The 19481-nt window shown below is 29.3% G+C and overlaps 1 protein-coding gene across 3 annotated transcripts; it reads right to left on the bottom strand.

The window, feature by feature from the left end:
* Positions 1-587: 587 nt before the first annotated feature.
* Positions 588-6817, bottom strand: LOC112291106 (uncharacterized). Of its 3 annotated transcripts, none has more exons than XM_024538115.3 (7): positions 6617-6817; positions 4546-4619; positions 4089-4186; positions 3473-3734; positions 2893-3287; positions 1950-2689; positions 588-1467 (listed from the first exon to the last, which is right to left on the bottom strand). In XM_024538115.3, the coding sequence occupies exons 3-7, from the start codon at positions 4177-4179 to the stop codon at positions 1207-1209; spliced, it is 1749 nt and encodes a 582-aa protein (XP_024393883.1). In that variant the 5' UTR covers positions 4180-4186; positions 4546-4619; positions 6617-6817; the 3' UTR covers positions 588-1206. The 3 variants fall into 3 exon arrangements, with proteins under 3 accessions (XP_024393883.1, XP_024393880.1, XP_073394538.1); XM_024538112.3 differs by lacking the exon at positions 6617-6817 and adding an exon at positions 6361-6566; XM_073538437.2 differs by lacking the exon at positions 6617-6817 and adding an exon at positions 5791-5932.
* Between the last annotated feature and the right edge of the window lie 12664 nt (positions 6818-19481).

Raw genomic sequence — 19481 nt, 5'->3', positions numbered from 1 at the left:
ATATATATATATATTCTCTTTAGATTTCTTTTTCATATTATCAATAAGATAACATGACAAGTAAGTTTCTTAACAAAATTATTGCATATTAAAACAGAATCTGCAATGAATTATATTGTTTTGAGTAAAAAGAAAGTAATAATTTAAATAAATCCTTTAGCAAAATAAAAATATTATTTTTATTTTTATTGTTATTGTTATTTTTGAAATATGACTACATGTTTCCTTTCATTCACAAGTTATGATTTAAAACTTTAAAATAATTTTAATTTTTTAATAAGAAAGATTTTTTGAATTTCACATTAATTGTTTAAGTTAAATGCCAAAAACAATTGAATATTGAAACAATAATTTTTATTTATCAATTTATTCAGAACTGTCTAGTTTTATAAAAAGATTTCGTGCATAATTGTTTTTTTTTGGAAAAGTAAAGTTTATTTTATTTTATTCTATATCAATAATTAAATACTATTTCAATTCTAAATTATTCAATATAGGCCTGTTATAAAGTTTTTTTAGAAATGAGAACCTATTTTTTGATGTATTAATATTTATTTTCTATATTTTTTGACACACAATCTACTATGTTGAAAATAAGGTTTTTAATATTTCTTAATCATTATAAAATATTTCAATAAGCTCTAAGTTTCATTCCTATGTTTTTATTATGGAAATATATATATATATAATAACAAATAATAAGTAATGGTAAATGGTACTGATCTCCATGCTCAGACCACTATCCATTCTATTACAGAAACATTAAGGAAAAAGGATAGGAGGAAAGTCTTGTGTGAGGGTAAGCCTCCTTTCATATGGCCGCCTACTATGTGTCCAGCGAAAATTTTGAACTTTTTCAACTTTTTCCACCTAAGGGTCATCGACCAAACTCTCATGTATGCTAAACTCGCTGAGACTAAGTAACACCTGCTCAATAGGAAACTACTCTTGCTTGACAATCGCAGTGTAGAAATACTTGCAAAACTCTGATGTATTGAATCGCTACATCATATGAACTTCGTTCACTTTCCACACACTTCTATAAGTTTATTAAAGAATGTGAAAAAAGCTAAAAAGATTATTGATCTGAAAGTCGAACCTTGCAGAACAAGTTCATTGCTGAAAACTACTACCGGCCTTAAGTCGCCGATTTCAAGTCTAGGTGCGAAAGTGCGCCACACTCGATGAAGTTAACCGGCTAAAAAGTTACCGAATTTGGACAGAAGGCAGCTCACCAACCACTGCATCCTTACACATCTCTACCCCAACATCTTGCTGGAGGAGACTCGTAAGTGCCTGACGACGTTTCTTGTAGCTGGCCTTGAAACAAGCTTGTCTTAATCGTTTGGTTCGCTCCGCAAGCTCAGTACCGGGGCGTTCCTCCATTCGCTTCTTCTGATGCTCAAGTTCCTTGACAGCACTCATCACGGGCCCTGATGTCCCACCTTCAGGGCCCCTGGCCAACTCCTGAATAACAACGCATCTCAAAAACTTACAACTGTCTGAAACCATATGTTGACTACGAGTCGCTTTGGATGCACAAGGTAAAACTTTCTAAACAAAACTTCAAAATAGACATGAAAAAGACACAAAAATTTAATCAGCTCACAGAAATCCCAGGGAATCAACGAACACATTCAGACACACATCGAAAAAGTCTGCATGCTACGCAACTCTGAATTCCTTGCAGATAAAGAGGGCTCACGGTTATCATCTTCAAAGTAAGCAAGTCTGGACTCCCACCAACGGTCCATGATGTGCTTATCAGTTCTAAGCGGCCACTTAACAAAATCGGAAAGAGTCAAATGCTACATATGATTGAAAAGCCCTCATCTCAGGGACGCTAGAATTGTTTTCATAAATGAGAATATCAAGGAACCGTTAACATGACTCGGAATAAGCCACACCCAATCCCATACCAACATGCAAAGTCCAAGACGAAAAGTGACCTGTATATTTTGAATGAGACTATCCAAGCTCTTCATTTTGCGATGTGGCCACCTAGGGATCCCAAACTCCCGGCACCGTTTTTTCAATACAGTGAGACCAACTTTGAGCTCTTTGGAAGCTTGAGTGATAGGCATATGAAAGTACTGAGAAAGTTCATGCAAAGTGATCTCAGTCATCCGCTCTGTTGCTCCCCGCTGGTTGCACGGCTCAGCTCCCATTTCCAACATGGAATGACATTCGCCCACATGTCCAACATCGTGTCCAGGTTCTGAAAGCTCATACGAGCAGGGCTGATGCGTCAAAACCTCGCCTCTATGGTTTATAATCCTGCACTTTTGAGAATCAAATGGCAAAGCGGCGGAAGAGAAACCACCCTTTGGCCTGTCAGACCCAGCTGGTTCACTGAGACTTTCATCGCTGCAGTAGGACATTGCACTTTCTACAACCTTTTTCAGTAGAGGAGACCGTGGACTGACTCGATCAGACATTGTGGAACTTGTGCAGAGTGGACTTAAAAATAGATCACCATGACAGAGTGCTGGACTCTGTGAAGCATCACTAGAAGTTGTAAGCTTCATTTGGCCACAGTTGCTGTCATCAGAAAAAGGCAGTACTTCGTGAAAAGCGTAGGATCCTGCCATTTGAGACTCTAGAACCAGAGATGAGGGACTCCATGAAACAGGATCAGATTTGTTGTTGGACGCCACATTCGATATTAGGCATGAACTTGACATCAGCCCTACAAGATGAAACACCATTATGTATCCGATAGAAAACGTGATTATTCTTGAAGTAGAATCATAGAAATGTTTATAACCCAAACTACGAAAGTCGTGCTACTTCAAATGACAAACAATCTCCACCGACTACACACTAAATACCGACGTTTCAAAAATATCCTAATTTAGTTAAAGAAACAAGAACAAATTGTATAAACCTAACCTGTGAATGGCATGCTCGAGATGCTCGTACTCCAGGATGAACCTAAGACGCACGTCTCAAACATCCGAGGGCTTGCCAACTCAAGATCTGAACCCCAGTCATGCAAAGTTTCTGCTTGGGAATTACTCTCGCTTTGGACTCCATCATTCATACCCGCTGACTCGACAGTAAAACCGGAGAAGCCAGCAAGGCCCCATTTTGGGAAATTCCAAGTCAACTGTGAGCCATCAATGTAAGATTGCCCTCCACAAGCAGGAAAATGTTGTTGGGCATCCAAGCAATCCGGACCACGAAGGGGTATACATTGCTGATGTTCATGAGCTGGGATCTGTACAGCCTTCTCAACCAGGACTAGGTCTTCCGCCAGGCTCGGAATGTAATAAAGAGCCGGATTTCTGCACACGATTCAATTGCCACGTAAATTTGGCCTGCACGCTAGTGCACCAAATTAGACTAGATTGAGAAACAATTAACACGATCTACACCGTGGTTCCGTCGCAAAATATTGGTTCAAAAAGTACACGAATCCAAACCAAGGCACAGCCCCAAATACTATCAAAGTGAACTCCATCACACATACTTGGATACACTCAATAAAGGGATAATGGACGTATCCTGAGGCGTATGCACATGATACTCCAGCACGCATTGCCATAGGTCCGCTTCATTCAACTGCTTCAACGTGTCAATGAATTGTTTGGCACCATTATGAGCAAATCTGCTGAAATACGAAGGAATGGGTTCACTGATCTGAGTATAAACGTCTGGTGACAAAAGGAACTCTTGCTGCACAGCTGTGACAAAGCCGTCGTCCATATAAAGGTGCACACTCTTAATAAGTTCTGTAAAGAAAAAACAGAAATAAAACAAAGTCAAACACCAGGCTAAGCGCACAAAGAAAGGATCCAACGCATACATGAAAAAACTCGTAACAAATACGAGATATCTCATACACTGCAGTGTTGCATAAGTGCAGATTTCACACTGCTTTCTATCAAATTGCGCATTTGGAATGCTACTCTTAAACGTGCGCATTTCAAGAGAAATGATGCTCAAGCTCTCAAAACGGAATGGTGACAAAAGTAAAAATCGACTACATCCTTAAAACTCTGATTCATGACAACCATAACTTAATTTACCAGCATCCCGTTAACTGGATATTACGAGTCGAATCAAACATGAACCCAAACACGCACCTAAATTGGAGAAGTGCTGAAACACAGCCAGCGCACAAAGAGAACCATGGGCCGCGTTTGTAACAGGGACGCGCGTGTTCGAGCAACCCATGACTTCACTGGAACGCCAGCATACACACACACACATACACAAACGAAAACATCGTTAGACCAAGCAGCTAGATTATTCTCCATTCCTCGGGACTACAACCATCACACGCTTGCCATCGTCACGCAAAGGCTGCTCATGATCGACGGCGAGTTGTATCGTCTACACTACCGGATTCTAAGCACGAACGCTACTTACACCCGCTTGACCTACAACGACTGATGCGCACCGAGTGCCCGAATAAGGATAGAAATTAAAATGATAAATAAATAAATCAAGAAATGAATAAATGAAAACAACTTCAACACAAAAGATGGTATGGATAAAAGCAGGTGCAAAAAAACACAGCGCACGCGTCCTTGGTCTCACCTGGACGACAAAGCTCAATGCGGCAGTAAGAAGACGCGTGTAGCACTCGTCTCAAGCAAAATGGTGGATCATAGCTGCGAAGGAGCACACATCCAACTGTGAGAAGAGGTCAAGCGTGCAGACTTATCCAGCCCTTCACCCGCACAAGCGGTGCTTCCGCACGTCGTCAGATTCATAGACTGCGCACTCGATCGATTTGTGTTCCGCGGCGGAAAGCAGAAACCATCCGGTGCTTTACTCGGGAACAAACACCTTGATAATAACAGCAGTGGTAACAATACTTAACAATAACAGGAAAACCAACTAAGCCCAGTCAACGTCCATGTCGAAACACATCCTGCTGAGATGTTGGAGCGAAAGTTGAGATCAGTCGATCGTGTCTAGACGCGAAGCCACAAATGTGTAGCCTAGAATCCATGAAACGCCTGCTCGAACTCAAACACGGCCAGCGACCACGTCTTTACATCTGATATTCGATAATCTCTCGAACGCGCGAGATTGCCGTGGTCGTTAACCAACATGAGATAACACCTTCGGCTTTCCACGTTTGCTTAAAGGACGCGGCTGCACGCACGAGAAACGAAGCAAATTTCGACCACATTTGGTTTCCCGGATTTCGGTTTGTGACCCGGGCGCCGGGACGGAGGGAATAAAAAAGACCTTGCTGACGTGAGCGACATCACCCGTATTGTCGAGCGCCTGCCCAGCATCGACACAATTTTACCTCGCTCGCCAACGTCTACCGACTTTCATAACCCTCGCGATTCCCCAGTGAACCACTCCGCGACGCGATTACAAATTCCGAAAAGCTCATTGCCGTCACAGCGTGACCATCTCTCCTGCAGCAATGGGCCGCTGCCAACATTCCTAGATCATCGGCTTCAGACTCGGGTTCCGATTCCCGGACGCTGAAATTACAAAGCCTATGCCACCAACTCGGGCGATCTACGTGGACTGCGATTAACGCGCTGCGGGAGTTACTGAATCTCAAGGTTCCAAGTTCCGTGGCGCGGCTGCGAAATATTCAGTTCCTAACGTTGGACCCTCGAAGTGAAGACGAAGAGACACCACGTCATGTTAACGGGCGCATTCTACAAGGATCGCAGCCGACGACAGGCCGCGAAGCAAGCAAGTAAACGGTCGCCGCGCTAAATCAGAATAATGCAAAAACGACAAGAAAAAGGATTTTAGGAGCTTATATCAATCAATTGCGGCTTAAAGCGTACAGGAGCAGTTCGACTTTACCAGGTGCGGACTGCATGGGGCGTCAACGAAGCGGACGTACGGGTACTAATCCGGCGAGCTTCATCGAGGAAGCGGAAGGCGCGAACGCACTATCCTCCAACCCGGCGCCAAAAGCAAAATCTTGTCGTGAACAGCAGAACAAAGCGGCTATCTCGATCGCCCGCAAAGCCGGCAGACAAATCGTACAAGTGCACATCAAAGGCCCCGCCTCGTCCGCTTTGGCGTAGCTTTCATCCGGATGTAGCAGCGAAAAGAGAAGTCGCGCTCACTAAGATCCCAAGAGGACTACGAACTGGAGGCGGAGACCTCAATCGAAAACTGCCTATATCAAGTAGCTTTGTCCTTTAGTCTGCGGGTTTATAGTAATAGTTCTGGAGGCGGTCCGTTTCAAGATGCAACAAGAGATTCACAAAGAACAGCACCAGCGGACGAGCGGTGACGGCGAAATTTCAAGGCCATCCAAGAGCAGCGGGACGCATTCAGAAAACGAAGTGCAAAGCATGGAATCCTAGGGCGCGAGGAGCATGATCATGATCAGACAGAAAGACAGAAAGGCGGACAGACAGACACCTGCGTTGCGGGAAGAGAGCTGGAAATGTCGGGACGGAGACACGAAACGCACTAATGAGGAAGGCAGGAGGAGGAGGCTTAAGAGAGAGAGAAAGAGAGAGACCAGAAAGAGTAGTTAGTAACTGAGACTTATATTAGAAAGAATTAAAAGAAGAAAAAAAACCTACGATAATAAATAACAGCTGAAAACCTTCCTGTGGACAACATCAAGAATGAAGGTGTCATAGAGGTTTGAAACATACAATAAGGTTCTTACCTGACGGAACAATTGAATGCCTGAAGGAAGGTTCTGTAGCAGTAATTCCGAGATTAAGACGATGAAGCTAGAAGCGCAGAAGCGTTTAGGGAAGATTTGAAGCACAACAGGAACAGGAGGGTGACCAGACCAGAGCAGTCCAGACCACCTCAGAGAGAGCTGGGAGGGGAACGCTCGCTCTCTCCCTCTCTCTCTGGCTCGCACGGCCATGGAGCCCTCCCTCCCTGCCTCACTCCCTGCATTGATTGATTGATACCCTCCCCTGCCAGGTGATCCCTCGCTCCAGTATACCTGGGACGACGTCTCGGCTTCTGGATTTACGAGTGCACCACTGCATAGCATTGCTGCTGCTGCTGCACCTGCGCCTCCTTCTTCTGCCTTAAAACAACATTGAGACCGGCCAGTATAATATTGCGCCTCCTTCTTCAAGGATCCTCTTCCTCGCCCATATATAATATAATACTAGTCATAGCTCAAGTACATCCATCTTCTTCCTTCTCAACTAACTGATTCCAACCCTATTATTAGCTCTATTATGTCTTCACTCCTTTCTCTGCTTTGATATCTTTGTGCTCTTCCAGGGCACTCTCTCCTCTACAAAGGCTTGCCATTCTTGATCAATCTCACTTTTTTAAGTTTGCAAGCCAATTTAATTCTAAGTATTGCAATGGTCAGCTTCTAGATCGAATATCATGTTGCCTAATCCCATTTTTAAATTAATCATATATTATGCTTAACAACAATTTTGTATTTGCAAAGGATTTTTTTCACTAAGATTTCAACCATGGTTTGAAGATAAAATTTACATTAACCCGGTTTTTATATTCTTTTTTCTTTTTGTCTCTTATATATGATTGAAATCCTAAAAGCCAAATAAATATGTATAAAAAAACGTGATAATCTCTTTGTTTTATTATAGTACATAGATTTTCAAAACATGATATTTAATTCATCATATTTTTGTAGTTATTTTTAAAATCTCATCATAATTTAGTTTGAATTTTTTTATAAACTACACATGTCTAGTTACTTTTAGAATGATTTCTTTTGATATGTTTTCTAATAAAAAATAAATCAATTGTGATATATATCAGTTTTTTATTTTATATTTAATTTTGGCTGTTTAATTTATTTAGTACAATTGTGCAAGGATTTTTTAAATATTTATAGAATATAATCTTCTATGAAAATTAATAAATTTAAGTTAATGAAATTGTAAAAATGTCATTTGTATATATTTAGATATATAAATTGATTATTTAATATATATATATATATATATATATATATATATATATATTTGTATAATGCAAGATATTCAATCACAATAAGAATAAATTATTTTATATTTACTGATATAAATATATTTTTGTATGCAATGACATCATATTAAAATTATAAATTTTTTTCTCCACTAGTTTTAAAAAGAAATAATAAAAAAATATATATTATACCATACATATTTTAATTTCATAAAATTATTTTTTAAATTATTTAACCACCAAATAGATATATTATAATATAAATTCTATTAGTCGTGTAGACCTCCAATTAAATTTTGACTTGTATAGGTAGTTAAAATATAATTTAAGATATAATTAGTTATATAAAAAGATTAATAAATTAGAAAATACATGTTATAATATATTTTTAATTGTATGTTTTTTACAAATTAAACAATTTATTTTGAAAAGCATCAAGATTATATAGAAGTTATTTTATTATTAGTTAATAAAATAAATCAATTAATTATAAAAAAATGTGGCATATGAATAAAAGAATCTAATTAAAAACATATTTTTAGTAATTTTATTATTTAATTTTTTCATAAAAAATAAGCAATAATATATTAACTTTTTACAAAACACAATAAGAAAGAATAAATCAAATAAGATATTTACTTTTATGTACTAACAGCCAAACTTAGATATTATAATAAAATTTTGAAATTTTATATGCTAAAAAGAGTTTGTTTAATATTTGTGATTTTTTTAAGTATTTTTATCTAAATTTCAATTTAATATTATATAACACATATAAACCTACTTGTATCTAATATTCCAGTAGTGAGAAAAATAATGAAATTATTATTATAAAAAAAAATTAATTGTTTAATTCCAAGAATAGCAATTTAATATTTGTATATGGACTAATTTTGAAAGAATATTTAAATTTAAAAATACTTTTTGTACAATTAACACGACTACAGGAGATTCTATAATATTCTATAAAGTTGTACAAAATTATCCTTATGAAAAAAATAAAATTACAAAAATATATACTATTTTATATAACTTTTTTAGCTACATAAAAAAGTTAAATAATTTATGTGAGTTTTAGAAAAATATAGTTCAATTATTTTTAAGAAATTATAAGATAAATTTATTTAATATAAAAAAAATCTAGAAACTAAACTAAAGGTATTTTGTTTTAATAATAATTTAGGTAATCTTAAAAGAATTAAGAAATTATAAACTAAATTAAAATTAAATTAGTAGATTGATTTTTTAATATTAAAATTAGTAAATATAATTTAGAATAGTAAATAATAAATAGCTATTTAGAATAGAAGATACATCTATTATTAAATTAGGGATGCAATTTTTGTCACCAAAATATAAAAATTTATTTCAAATATTTAAATTTAACTACAACATTTGGGCATTGACTTAGTTAATTTTATTTTTGATTTGAATAAATGGGAACATATGCATTAACAATCTTCTACCACAGAAAAGTCTAAAAACATTTAAAAGGAGACGAAATGATATATAATGTAATATACACCTAAAAAACTAACAATGATATGGATATCCTAGTTCAAAAATATTAATCTCACATTAATGTCAATATTTAAAATTTTAATTTATTAAAATATATATCTATATATATATATATATATACATCGAACTTTTAAAAATAAGATAGTATTCAAAAAACAAATATGATTGCAAAAATAACTTTAAAAAATAGATATTAATACATCCAACATATTTAAATATTTATAAATTATTTACTGTGCATTATACTAAAAATATAAGTTTATATACTAAGCATCCAAACTAATTAAGTAAACTACTAAAATTATATCTATAAGTATTAAATAAGTTTGTAAAACTGTATTAATTAAATTTTTATATCAAAATTATTATATAATTGTAGTTTTTTTAATAAAATTTAAAAATCCTAATTTATTTTCTTTTTAATTCCTTAAATTTTATTATTAGATTTTTTAAAAAATAATTAATTACATCAATAAATCCAAATATATACTAAAATAAATCTTATTAAATAAATAAATCATAGATTTTATATAAGTAAAAACAAATATATATATGTATATATATATATATATATATATATATATATATATATATATATATATTGTGTGATTTTTGTTTTCTAATAATAAAATTTATTCAAAATTTTATTACTACATAAAAGTATGGTATAACTAATGAACGACAAATCTGTTAGAAATATTAACAACTTCAATTGATATATGATCTAATAGTTTACTTAAAATTCTGGTTAATCATTTTGTGTAATTTATTTTGGTTGCAAATAAAAATAAGACTTATGTAATTAAAACATAACTATGTAAGTTATAATTTCTTCTAAAAAATTATACTAGAACATATTTTACATAGGAAGACATTATAAACCATGACTTAATATTTAATTTAGTTTAAATGAACTTCCTATTTCAAAATCGAAATATATTTAATATTTTAAAACAAAAAAATTAATAATATCAAATAGAGTTTTTAAAATTTAAATATGGTAATTTATTTGTTGCATATGGTTGTGAAATATTTTTTAGTTCAGCATAAGCTTTGAGAAAATTTATTAAAGTCATTTTTGAATTAACCCTCTATAAGAATGATTTTTTTTTATGATATTACACTTCTATGTTAATCATAAAAGTAGACTTTGATTATATAAAATATTAGCTAGTTCAGTATTAAAAATAATAAAAAATTAATTTCTAAAATTTATATCATAATATTCTAAATAACAAAAAGAAATATTTTTTTAATTAAGTTTAAAAAATTGTTAGTAGATTAAAACATAATATAATTGTTTTCATGAGCAATATTTATGATCAAACATTTCAATATATATATATATATATATATATATTAAAAAAAATAGCTATAAAGTACATACTCTAAATAAATCATTAAATTTTTTTTAAAAAATAAATATTTAACTTCAACGATCATAATTCATCCAATTATATTCCGTCTATTCTTCTATTATTGTAGTAGTTAAAATATAATTTCTTGCATGTATTTATTAGTACTTAAAATATTACAAAAACATTAAAGTTCATAATGCTCTATTTTTTTATTGAAAAAAATTAACTTACATCTTATTGAAATATCTATCTCTTCAATTTTATTTGTTTAAACAATTGTCATATGCACACAAATAATTTTTTATTTTATTATGATTACAAAAAATTAAGGTATATGTGTATATAGATAGACAGATATATATATATATATATATATAGAGAGAGAGAGAGAGAGAGAGAGAGAGAGTGATAAGAATCAAAGAAAATATACCATACAAAAAATAATTATTAATGATTTTAAATACTTTACAAGAAGGATTAAATTAATATTAGATATATTAAGGTAAAGTGGTCCAACATAATCTAAATTAAAACTAATAATGATAGTAAAAAGTTTAATGTACTTTTAAATAAAAACTTTTTACTCATTAAAGTCAAGCAGTAAATTGTTCTCATCAATATGAGTCAATAAATATAATGTTTTATATATATATTTAAATTTTCATATATTTATTTAAAACATTATAAAATAATATTACCTATACTTATAGAGTTTATTATTTAGAATTACATTATAAATAAGGTATATTTAAAACCAATACATAATAAGAATAAAAGCAACCAAAACACCACCTATAAGTACAAAATTGTTGTTGAAAAAAATCATACAAAACAATCTTTATTTATTACTACTACAAAAGATCTTAATTCAAATAAATATATATATATATATATATAGATATATATATAGATAGATAGATTTTATTACTAAAGATAAAGAAATTAAAGATTTTAGCTTTAGACCTAGTCATGAAGCTATTAATGCTAGTAAGTATAAGAGATGTTAACTTTAAAAGTCTTGCAATAAATGCAAGCTCCTCGATCCTACTTTGATGGCTACAATATTTCAACTTTTGAATTATAAATAATTTTTATTCCAAACTAATATCAAAGAAGTAATTCTTAAGAATATTAAAATTAATAGTAACATAAATTAAATCTCATCAAAAATTGTATAGTTATAAAATGATAAAAACATACTCATTAATTTAAATTTATTTTTGTATTTATAAATATAAAATATAAACTTGATTACATAAAAATTTATAATTCTATTTCTATTTCTAGATATTTAATAGGATATTTATTTATAAATACACATATTAGTAATCTATCATAAAGTTTTTTTAAATCGTTATTTTATTTTTGACAATATTGTAATTATAAGTAAAGTATAATAATATTCATAACATACTACAAATATTTGATTGAAATTATTATAATGAAAATTTTGATAACTTATTATTTAATAACCTAAAAAATTATTAATTATAAATATCTTGCAACAAACAAATGGAAAAAAAAAATGAACACTTGTGGTATATTTGGTAGTTGGAACCACTAGTTGTTGAAGCTTAAAATTTAAAGAGATAAAAAGTATAAGTTCTACATCCATAAAAATAGATACCAAGATTCTTATACATGGTGTACATGATGTTTATTACTCAATATAGTAAATGAATTAGAAAATTATATATATATATAGATATAGAAAGATATATAAAAATAAACCAAAAATATAAGACATATATTTTTTGCATAAGGATGAGATATAAAATTTAAAAAATATAAAATTAATCCAAGTCTCTACAATTGTATAGGAAAATATAACACAACAAAATTATTTTTGTTATTCTTTCCAAACTGAGGTAAAAAATAAATAAATAAATAAATAATATTGATGTTAATCAAAAATTAAGAATATTAAATCTAAATGAATTATTTACTGATTAATGCCATATGTAATGGTCAGTAATAAGGAACATATTTTTTATGGTCTATAACAATATATATATATATATATATATATATATATATACACAAATATATAAGTGTAATACGGTACTAAAGGTTTTGCGTTAAAACAAATAAGTTCTATAGTTTATGGAAATCTAAAAATAATACTATATTCTCGTAAAGGCAGGTTAATATTAAGATTTATTTAATAAATTAAACATACAAATTTATAATTAATATTTTTTCATTAAATAAGAAGTTAAACTTCTATTACTAAATTTACATTTCTGTATACTTTTCCTATAACCGTTGTACATATACAATATATTCAGTATATTTTTAAAGAAAAATTAATTTTTGTTAGTGTCTGTATAATCTTATATAACTTGTCAAATTTCAAAGAGAGTAAAAGATTCATTTAGAAATAAATATTGAATAAATATAATAACAAAAATAAAAATTATAGAGAGATTCCATAATATATATATATATATATATATATATATAAGATTATAAATAAATATAATTAATTTTTATATACATTAATTATGTTAAAGTCAAAAATATATATGACTTAAGTGAATTTATGATTTTGCAATCCATCTATGATAATATTATGGCAATTATTAATAATTGGATTAAATTGGAATATTGTATATTTTTTTGCACCTTTATATTTTTTTATCCACTTTTTTGAGAAAAAAATTGATATATAATATGTACTAAATAAAAAATAAAAAATATATATATAATTTATTATTATTATTATTATTATTATTATTATTATTTTATGATTTGATAGTAATACCTTATTAGAATAATATCCAAAATTGCAATGTATAACTTTGTGATATTTTAATGCGTTTCTGGTCTAAAGTTTTATTTTTTAGAGATTCACATCTAAGCAAAGAAGTTAATCAATTTAAGTTATAATGTGTAATTTATTTTATATTTCATGTTTATTTTAATAAATAATTATAGTATTTCAATAATTAATTGTAGTATTTTAATAAATATTTATATTATATTAATAAATATTTATATTATATGAATAAATATTTATATTATATGAATAAATATTTATATTATATTAATAAATTATTATATTATTTTAAAAAATATGTATAATATTTTAATAAATGAATATATTATTTTAATAAATGATTATATTATTTTAATAAATGATTATATTATTTTAATGAATGAATATAGTATTGTAATAAATAAATATATTATTTTAATAAATGATTACATTATTTTAATAAATGATTATATTATTTTAATAAATGATTATATTATTTTAATAAATGATTATATTATTTTAATAAATGATTATATTATTTTAATAAATGATTATATTATTTTAATAAATGATTATATTATTTTAATAAATGATTATAATATTAAATAATTATATGATTTTCTAGAATGATAAAAAATAAGGTAAATTTCTTTGTTTCTACTAACTCATTAAACAATAAAAAGATTTGAAGTTAAAGCATGCTTTCAAAGTTTAAACATACGTATTATTAAATTTTTAGGATTAATCAATATTAAAAAATTAATAAAATTGCTATATATATAATACTAATATTATATATAGATATATACTATTAGTATTATTATTTGAAATAATATAAATAATTTATAAATTACAAACAGTAATGTTTGTCTTTCTCTACGCATGCATTTAAAGAATTTCATCATTAAAAGTGTAAATTAATCTATGAATTTTTCAAAGGTTTCTAACAAAAAAAATCTCTATAAATTTGTATAATTATAAATGAATAATATAGACAAAGATTCAACTTCTAAGATTTATACTAAAAACTTCCCTCTATAGAGTTTATCTTTGATTTTTGTTGTAAAATTTTCAAAACATTTATGGTGTGTTTTTTATTTTAATTTTTTTATTTTCAAGTTATTTTAAAAATCCAACTTCTTTAGAAATTATTTTTTATTTCTTTTAGAAGCATTTAATTCCAATAACTTCTACAAGTTACTTCTAAAATATAGCAAGGAGCTCTAATTCTAGTATGTATATATATATATATTTGTGTAGAGAGAGAGAGAAAGAGAGAGAGCGAATTAAAACCTTTCATATATATATATATATATATATATGTAATGAGTATAAGTATGTATAAATATTAAAATTTTATATATTTACATAAAAAAAATTGAAATAATAATACATAATATGTTTAGAGTTTTTTATTATTCGCAATAAACCATGATTTCATTTTATTTTTTAACTCTATCAAGGCACTTAGAGAAATTTTTTACATAAAAATATTTTACCAAAAAATTACCAAAAGATTATCTTGAAGAAGTTATAATCTAGGCTAAGTACAAAATTATTCAAAAAAAATACTATTATAAATAATACAATGATAATAATAATTATTACCATTAGTGATATTTTAATATTTAATTAAAATTATTTTTAGAAATTAAATAAAAAAGATATAAATTATATATATATGTTTGTGTGTTTGTGTGTATATGTGTGTGTGTGTGTGTGTATATATATATATATGGAATATTATTAATTCCATAATAGTATTATTTCTAACATTTATTTTAATAAAAATTTAATTCATTAAAGATAAAATTACTTCTAAAGTATTAGAATGTAATAACTATATTTTATGCCAAATTAATTACATTATTAAAAATCCTAGATTATTTTTTAAAAAATTATTCTAATAAAATTATATCTTCAACACCTTTCATTAAAAACTAAAATTTCATTTGCATAATTATGGTGACCTTTTACTTTATAAAAATTTATTTTCTATTAAATAATACATAAAATAAAATCATTATTCATTATGAAGTAATAGATTAATTTTATTTTTGTAACAAATATCATACTATCAATATTAATTAAAATTAAACTATTTTTGTATGAAAAAGATTGAAAAAATAAATTTTATATTATGACGTCATTAAATTTTTGTAAATCATAAGGTAAATTTAATAATATATATATATATATATATATATATATATATATATATATGAATCATTATAAGTTTTGCAAGAAGGAATAAATTATCATTTTTATAAATAAATATTTTAAATATATTTAATTATTTGATTCTCATATTTCATATATTATAAAATTAATGAAGGATACATCTAAATAATATTAATCATATTAATCTAAAATATTTACTTATTTCTTTATTCATTTATTGACATACAATATAATAGGCTTGTAAAATTAGTTGCATTTAAACTATTTATTTTATTACAAAACATATAAATTTTAGTAAAATTAAACAACTTATACTCTAGTTTCAAACATTTATAACTATACATATTATTCTGTTTGTCTATATATATATAAGCATGAAAATTAGACAAAACTTTAGTCCAAAGAAATATAAATAGTCAAAATATAAATAAAAAAGTAATATATCATATTATAATTTCTAATGTGATGATAATAATAATTAAATAAATAAAAATTTATAAAAAAATATGAATTATATATATATATATATATATATTATTTTTTATATTCTTATACTATTTTTTTTTTACCATAATATTTATGCATGTTTAATTATGGTAGAAATTATTGTCACGGACATACTCATGTAAGCCAGTAATTACATATATAAATAGGTAGAAGTAAGTAAAAGTAGATAAAAATAACTTAATTCTATAGTATTTGATATAAAAGCTTCTTAGAAGCTTTATAGATACTGCTTTGATTTTATAGGTGTCTTTAATTGACTTTTTGGATTAGAAACTTCGTCAAACAGTTGGCCATGTGCCACACATGTTGTTAGCTTGAAGACCTATCTAACAATGTGGCCCACACCTAAAAAAACTTGCCTTGTAAGTCAAGGCATGTGTCCTACAAAGTCAATACTTATTGGAGGTCCTATAGAACGTTGCCATGTAGCCCCTAGTTAGATAATATATATAGAGACAAGAGTGAAGCCTTCTTCACTCTTGTCAATTCCTTTCTTGCTTCTAGTCTAGTTTCAAGGGTGTCTAGTTTTCTTGTCTTTTGGCAATAGCCATTCCACTTTCTCTTTCAATATACATACTTGTTTATTTATATTTTTTTACCTTTCTTTGAGTGAAGGCTCACTTGTCTGAATTGGTTTTTCATCGAGTTCTTGTCCTATACAGATTGACAAGAGTCCACCTACAATATCAGAGCTTTAGCTAATCTTGATTAAGAGTGGATTATCCTTTTTTTTTTATAAAATATAAGCATATTAGAAGTTGCGGATTACCCTCTTCAAAACTAATATTGTCCTTAGTATTTATTTTGTTCTCAAGTCCTCTCTTCTATTTGTCTTGAGGGATATTAGACATCTTCTCTTTTCTAAGTGTTATCATGGCAGAACTTATTGAAATGAAGAGTGCAATGGCACAAATGTAAGAGCAATTGAGGGAGTTAATGCTTGCGATGCATCAACTCAATTTACCACCACAAGGAGCAATAAGATTGGCAGGAAGTGAAGATATAGAAATAGTTAGAGCTGCCTCAACATCTGCACCAAATCATGTCCTTTCTCTTATGGTGGAACGCCCTTCTAGTGTTAGAGAACCAAGAATTATCATATCCGAGAAGTTTGATGGCACCAGATCCAAGTTTTGAGGATTTATCAATCAAGTGCAACTTGTGATTGAACTTCAACCCCAAAGTTATCCAACTCCAAGATCGCAAGTTAGATTCATTGGTACGCTTCTTTCACATTCAACACTATCATGGTTTTCATCTTTTCTTGAACGGCGAGATCCAATATTGAATAATCTAAAGGCTTTTTTAGTGGAGTTTTGATCCATGTATGGAGGATATAATGTAATTCATGTTGCAATCAATAAAATCCATATTTTATGATAAGTCAATCAATTAGTAATATTATATGCTTCGCAGTATATAACAATAGTTTGTCCAGCTACAATAAGGGCCGTGCGGCCCGAACCTTGTACAACATCTAGTAAAGGTCTTATTCTCTCCTCAGAGCCATCTCCTTGTTTTACATTAAATGTCATTTCAGAACCTAAACATTACAAAGCCTTTGCCTTTTTAGATTCAGGAGCCTCGACGTGTTTCTTAGATGAAGAATTTACTAAAAGACATAGCATATCTTTAATAAAGAAAACTAAACCTGTTCATGTAGAAATCATAGATGGTCGTCCATTGTCTTCTGGAGATATTATTCATGAAACCCTTTCTATAGAAGTAATAATCAATGATCATAATAGCTTTGTAGTATTTAATATCATTAGATCTCCCTCTAATCCAATCATTTTAGGTTTATCGTGGTTAGAAAAATGTAATCCTCAAATAGATTAGATTTCCTGAACTCTTACTTTCTCTAAAAGTATAATTAACAGTGTAGTTAATCAAGTAGAGAGTTATAAGTCCAGTTCAATTAAATCCATATTTATAGGTACAAAAGCTTTCTTATATGCTGCTATGAAAGAATCACCATATATTATTTATGCCACACCCATTTCTAACGGTGCAAAGACTTCACGTGACATTTTAAGCTAATATCAAGAATTTTAAGATGTATTTGAAAAAAAGAATGTGGATACACTCACAAAACATCGTCCCTATGATTGCTCAATTGACCTTCAAGAAGGAACACAATCGCCATTCGGACCAATCAACAGTTTATCACAAAATGAGTTGACTGAATTCAAGGAATATATTGAAGAAAATCTAGCCAAGAATTTCATACGCCATTCGAAATCTCCGACAAGAGCTCCAATTCTATTTGTGAAGAAAAAAGAGGGATCATTGTGGATGTGTATTGATTATCGAGGACTCAACAAGATTACCATCAAGAACAAGTATCCACTACCATTAATATCTGGACTTCTTGATCAGCTGAATCAAGTTAAGATCCATACAAAAATAGATCTCCAGGGATCATACAATCTAGTACACATCAAAGAACGAGATAAATAGAAGACTATATTTTGAACTAGGTATGGATATTTTGAATACAACGTCATGCCTTTTGGACTTACAAATGTACCAATAGCTTTTTAACATCTAATGAATGATATTTTTTGAGAGTTTTTGGACGATTTTGTAGTCTATTATTTAGAATACATCTTCATCTATTCTAAAAATCTAGAAGAATATGAACTTCATGTTCGTCATGTGTTACAAAAATTAAGAGATGCGAGACTCTATACCAAGATAGAAAAGTTTGTATTCCACACTACTCAAGTCGATTTCTTAGGTTACATCATTTCAAATGATGGACTTATGATAGATCCTAAGAAAGTTCAAACTATTTTAGATTGGAAGATCTCAAAAACGGTAAGAGATGTCCAATGCTTTTTGGAATTTGCCAACTACTATCGGATCTTCATCAAAGACTTCTCTCGAGTTGTAGCTCCACTTACACGTTTGACTTATAAAGACAAACTCCAATAGAATCAAGAAGTGGAAGTTGCTTTTGAATCTTTGAAGACAGTGTTTGTTTTTGCACCAATCTTGTATTATGTTGATTTTTCCAAAGCGTTCTTTATGGAAATAAATGCATTAGATTTTGCTCTGGGTGCAGTTTTGTCATAAATAGAAATAGATGACAAACTTCATCCAGTAGCCTTTCATGCAAGAAAATTCTCAGCAGCAGAAATCAATTATGAGATCCACAATAAAGAACTTCTTGCAATTGTGGATTCTTTTCAAGAATGGCATCATTATCTAGAAGGTGCTTCCAGTCCAATCACCGTGTATATGGTGTCGTGATATGTGAAGTCTTGCTTGAGAAT

This window comes from Physcomitrium patens, chromosome 14 (assembly GCF_059467195.1).
Source record: "Physcomitrium patens ecotype Gransden chromosome 14, ASM5946719v1, whole genome shotgun sequence".
Classification (NCBI taxonomy): Eukaryota; Viridiplantae; Streptophyta; class Bryopsida; order Funariales; family Funariaceae; genus Physcomitrium; species Physcomitrium patens.
Note: the sequence above shows the minus strand (reverse complement) of the source record. Positions and strands in the feature narration are given on the sequence as shown.